General features: G+C 47.9%; 1 protein-coding gene across 1 annotated transcript; it reads left to right on the top strand.

The window, feature by feature from the left end:
- Positions 1 to 540: 540 nt before the first annotated feature.
- LOC121402984 (myb-related transcription factor, partner of profilin-like) lies at positions 541 to 3,799 on the top strand. Its single transcript, XM_041590087.1, has 4 exons — positions 541 to 1,187; positions 2,009 to 2,125; positions 2,211 to 2,270; positions 3,166 to 3,799. The coding sequence occupies exons 1-4, from the start codon at positions 815 to 817 to the stop codon at positions 3,579 to 3,581; spliced, it is 966 nt and encodes a 321-aa protein (XP_041446021.1). The 5' UTR covers positions 541 to 814; the 3' UTR covers positions 3,582 to 3,799.
- Positions 3,800 to 5,433: the final 1,634 nt, after the last annotated feature.

The raw sequence follows: 5,433 nt of genomic DNA, 5'->3' as shown, positions 1-5,433 counted from the left end.
TCCCCCCCAACATCGGGGACACGTGGTCGGTCCCGCACCCCAGCCAGGGGAAGTAGGGCTTCCCCCAGGGCACGCCACGTGTCCCCCCCAACATCGGGGACACGTGGTCGGTCCCGCACCCCAGCCAGGGGAAGTAGGGCCTCCCCCAGGGCACGCCACGTGACCCCCCCAACATCGGGGACACGTGGCAGTTCCTACACCCCAGGCAGGGGAAGTAGGGCTTCCCCCAGGGCACGCCATGTGTCCCCCCCCAACATCGGGGACACGTGGTCGGTCCCGCACCCCAGCCAGGGGACGTAGGGCCTCCCCCAGGGCACGCTACGTGTCCCCCCCAACATCGGGGACACGTGGTCGGTCCCGCACCCCAGCCAGGGGAAGTAGGGCCTCCCCCAGGGCACGCCACGTGTCCCCCCCAACATCGGGGACACGTGGTCGGTCCCGCACCCCAGCCAGGGGAAGTAGGGCCTCCCCCAGGGCACGCTACGTGTCCCCCGCAACATCGGGGACACGTGGTCGGTCCCGCACCCCAGCCAGGGGAAGTAGGGCCTCCCCCAGGGCACGCCACGTGTCCCCCCCAACATCGGGGACACGTGGTCGGTCCCGCACCCCAGCCAGGGGAAGTAGGGCCTCCCCCAGGGCACGCCACGTGTCTCCCCCAACATCGGAGACACGTGGCAGGTCCGGCACCTCAGCCAGGGCTGGAACTACAGAGCTGACCGCCAGGAGGAGGCAAGAGGAAGAGGAAGAGACACCGGCCTCACAGAGGAGGCCAGAGGAGGAGGAGGACGATGGAGATGAGGGCCCCAGTGGGCGAATGGGGCGAAGATTCACCAGTGAAGAAAATGCAGCACTGGTTGATGAAGTGATCGTGCAATGGGATGTGTTATTTGGATGTCGATCCCATTGCATCAATGCTGCCAGACGCAAAAAAATCTGGCAGCTGGTAACGGACAAAGTTAATGCTGTAGGCGCTGTACACAGAGATCGTAACACTGTGTACAAGCGCTTCAGTGACCTGAAGCGTTGGATGCGGGCGAAGTTTGTTGCCAGGAGAGCAAAGGCCCAGAAGACCGGCGGGGGCAGATTACCATCTTTGAGGCTCCAGCCTCATGAACGCCGGCTTCTGGACATTATGGGCAGAGAGGTCTGTGAAGGTTTAGAAGGCTCACATGACACAGACTGGAGAAGTAAGTACATTTTAATACACAACATTCTTACTGCTTTTATCCACATTCTTATCATTTGCCTAAATAACTCATTTCCCCTTTATCATTTAGCTTCTTTCCTTAAATATTGCTCCTGTTTGCCATTAGAGGATTTTATGTTTCCAGGATTGTTGTTTGTTTTTGTAGTAGTTAATTACGTGCAGCTGTAACATTGCCAAAAAGGCAAACGTTTATTAACCATTTCCCTACTAGAACAGAAATGTTTATTAAGTGGATTAAAAGGGTTTTTGAGCTTGAAGTTAACTTTTGAACTATGTTATGTTATCATTTTAGACAGTCATATCATTCTATTCCAGTCTCTGATTTCTAGGAATGTATGGTTGCTATGGTAATTTACATCCTAGCAACCACATTTTCAAAATCGTCTACTGTAGAGCTTATATAAAAAAAAACAGAATATTGGGTACCAGAGGAAAACATTACTTTAAGGTTAACAAACCATTTAACTTCAGTGTGTAAAAGTGTGAAGCAACATATGTAGAGCCTACAGCACCTGTATTGTCACTTATTACATTCTGTGCTTCTCACATCATTGCAAACAGGGCCTTTGTGTCATGTATTTAACTTTTCAACCTTAGCATCTCCCTTGCAGTGCCCTGATAGACTCCACTTGGCCTTTAACATATCGTTTCCTCGCCCATTACATTTGAGTTATTATTTTAAAGGCTAACTTAAATATTTCCGAAACATGTTGTAGGTTTGTCCATCAGCCTAATAAACAAGTACAATTGTAGTAGCTTATGACTGACAAATTTGTATTGCACATTTCTTAACAATTGCAGCACCACCGCGGACAGTGCCACAACCCCCGGACAGTGACCAGGACCAGGACCTTGATCCTCAGCAGCCCCAGGAAGAGGGTGAGGCTGCAGAGAGCCCTAGAGCCCCACAAGCTCAAGGTACAGACATGTTTGTGTTTGTGGCCAATGTAGTTGCTTCCTCAAATTGTTTGCAACATTACTAATGTCCAATTTCACATTACAGAACATCGAGCTCCCCGGCGTGCCCAATCGCCAGCCGTGCTACCTGTGGTGCCCCCCAGACGTAAGAGCCCTTCCTTTATTTGTCTGTGTCTGTGTCCCAAAGATGCAAAGCACATTTACTGAGTCCCTTATGCAGCCTACTTTATGTGCCTCTTCAGTGTTAATGAAAAGCAGTAGGTTGTTAAAGACAGATTTTGGATAGAATATACATTTTGGCCATTTCCTTATGCGACCAAAGTGTCAATTATATCAGATTCTTCTGCTGCTCTGGCTCTGCATCTCTCCCTTCCTCTTCCTGTGCCCCCCCCATTCTGACTGTCAGCCTGAAATCACCATACACCATACAGCGCTACTACTATTTCACTCTCTCTCAGCCCCACTTTAAAATCCTACTGATGTCTTTTGACTATTGGCTCTGCTCAGCGTACATTCTCACCTGTTGACTCGACACTTTTCTTTTTCCTTTTACATGGTCCATCTTGCTCCCCCTCACTCCAAGCCATCCACAGTCTCAAGATTTACTCTGGCTCCTCATGCCTCATAGTAGTTTTCTCACTCCATGCTGTCTCTCGGGTCTCCCTTTCCACTTGCAGGTTCCCTCTCTGTTCTTGCTCCCACCTCCTATACCACCCCTCTGTCAAGTTTCACTCCCCTCTCCCAGGTTCAATCACCACTCTCATTGTGTGTCTCATACTATCTCCTTAACTTGCAGCTGATGACAAACAAGGCAAACAAAAATCACATATATTTTGACTAGATACACATTAATGTTCCATTTCAAATCCAGTATTGGAATGATTTAGCCCCCCCCCCACACCCAAACATGGAAACACCCAACACCAATTTATCTTCTAAGATTATCTTTGTGAGCTTCCTTTCCCACCTTTGTTTTTTTGTTATGGGTTATGCACATGTCCAATAAATGTATCGATGTTTATATTTGTTTTTTGTTGTAGGTGATGCTGCTGAAGCAGGTGCTGCAGCTCCTGCTGCTGCTGCACCAATTGGGGGACCACCACAGGAGCAACCACAGCGACTGGGTGAGAGACGTGGGCAGTATGTGGGGCTTATGCAAATTCTCATCCAACAGCAACGCCGCCACAGTCTCTGGATGCGAAGATGGTTTGCTCACATGCATGCCGCCTTCCGTGATGGTATGCAGAGCATGGAGCAAACCCTCCAAAGAAGCATCCAGGACCTGGTGGTGGCTATTCGAGAACTGGCTCACCAACCACGGGGTTCTGCTGAGGGTCCAGTCCCTGGTCCTGCTGCTGCTCCCCCTCCACCCCCTGCATCTCCTCAGCAGCGCAGAGGAAGGGGGCGTGGAAGGGGACAAGGTCCTGTCCGAGGGGATAAGCGCAAACGTCCCTAGCTCCAGTCTGTGTCACTTCTCAAACTGACACTGGCCTCTTTGCCTATTTTATCCTGGCAAAGAACTTCGCCCAATTCACGCTTCAGGTGTGACTTTGTCCGTTACCCAGCAATGGGACTGACATCCAAACAACACATCCCATTGTTTAGACCATGCTGCATTCTCTTCACTGAGGGGTGCCATTTTAAGATCTATTGGCACCCTTTCCAATAACATCTGGAAAAGCACTTACAAACATCAAAGTGCATTTGCTCTAACATATTTGTCTATTTATGGTGTTATCAGCACCAAGGTGTGCCATATCTACCATCCATTGGTACCCTTTCCAATAACATCTGGAAAAGCACTTACAAACATCAAAGTGCATTTGCTCTAACATATTTCTATAGTAATGCTGCAGTGTTTCCCAAAACATTCACTTGGGACAAAAATGTTACATGTAAGGCTCAAAGAATTGAAATACTACTCTTTTGCTTGTGTATTTTTCACTAATTACTTCAAACATAACATATGTTAACATATGCTACCTCTGGCCTACTTTGGCTACCCAGCACTCCTAATAGGTGCCAACGCCTACTACCTCCTCCTCCTCCTCCACCTGTGCTCATTCAATAGCAAGTCCTAGGTGTATGATATGCCTTATAGGCACAAATGGTTGTTACTTTGCACAAGAAGTTATGTGGCCTACCTCTGGCCTACTTTGGCTACCCAGCACTCCTAATAGGTGCCAACGCCTACTACCTCCTCCTCCTCCTGTGCTCATTCAATAGCAAGTCCTAGGTGTATGATATGCCTTATAGGCACAAATGGTTGTTACTTTGCACAAGAAGTTATGTGGCCTACCTCTGGCCTACTTTGGCTACCCAGCACTCCTAATAGGTGCCAACACCTACTACCTCCTCCTCCTCCTCCTCCACCTGTGCTCATTCAATAGCAAGTCCTCGGTGTATGATATGCCTTATAGGCACAAATGGTTGTTACTTTGCACAAGAAGTTATGTGGCCTACCTCTGGCCTACTTTGGCTACCCAGCACTCCTAATAGGTGCCAACGCCTACTACCTCCTCCTCCTGTGCTCATTCAATAGCAAGTCCTAGGTGTATGATATGCCTTATAGGCACAAATGGTTGTTACTTTGCACAAGAAGTTATGTGGCCTACCTCTGGCCTACTTTGGCTACCCAGCACTCCTAATAGGTGCCAACGCCTACTACCTCCTCCTCCTGTGCTCATTCAATAGCAAGTCCTAGGTGTATGATATGCCTTATAGGCACAAATGGTTGTTACTTTGCACAAGAAGTTATGTGGCCTACCTCTGGCCTACTTTGGCTACCCAGCACTCCTAATAGGTGCCAACGCCTACTACCTCCTCCTCCTCCTCTGCTCATTCAATAGCAAGTCCTAGGTGTATGATATGCCTTATAGGCACAAATGGTTGTTACTTTGCACTATCAAGCATTGTTGGGTGTCCAACACTCTACCTGGCCAGCATTAATCTCATATTGTTGATGCTTTTCAACTGGCCAAATTGTCATATATTGACAAGTGTCATTTGTACATCATATTGATTGTTATATTATTGTTTTGGACACAAGCTTATCAGGGCCAAATTTTTGGATACTGTTTAATGTTAAGTTGGCCATGATGAATCCTGGGGTGCATTAGCAATGTTATGCAACAAATGCTTTGTAAAACCTTTGTAAAGCTTTTGCCCTTTAGTGGTCTATAGGGGGTGCTATATTTTGAAATATATGTTGAGAACAAATTCCTCCTGTGCCTTCCAGCTAAGGTACATATTTTAAGGTTTTCAAATAACTATTGTATGTTCCAAAAACAAAGAAACAAACTTTCTAC

Source organism: Xenopus laevis, chromosome 4L, assembly GCF_017654675.1.
Source record: "Xenopus laevis strain J_2021 chromosome 4L, Xenopus_laevis_v10.1, whole genome shotgun sequence".
Taxonomy (NCBI): domain Eukaryota; kingdom Metazoa; phylum Chordata; class Amphibia; order Anura; family Pipidae; genus Xenopus; species Xenopus laevis.
Note: the sequence above shows the minus strand (reverse complement) of the source record. Positions and strands in the feature narration are given on the sequence as shown.

Excerpts from the sequence above, each read along its gene's own strand:
- LOC121402984 (XM_041590087.1), top strand. The coding sequence starts at position 815 with ATGGGGCGAAGATTCACCAGTGAAGAAAATGCAGCACTGGTTGATGAA. Across the intron at positions 2,126-2,210 it reads TAGAGCCCCACAAGCTCAAG|AACATCGAGCTCCCCGGCGT; the intron begins GTACAGACATGT and ends TTCACATTACAG. Across the intron at positions 2,271-3,165 it reads ACCTGTGGTGCCCCCCAGAC|GTGATGCTGCTGAAGCAGGT; the intron begins GTAAGAGCCCTT and ends TTTTTGTTGTAG.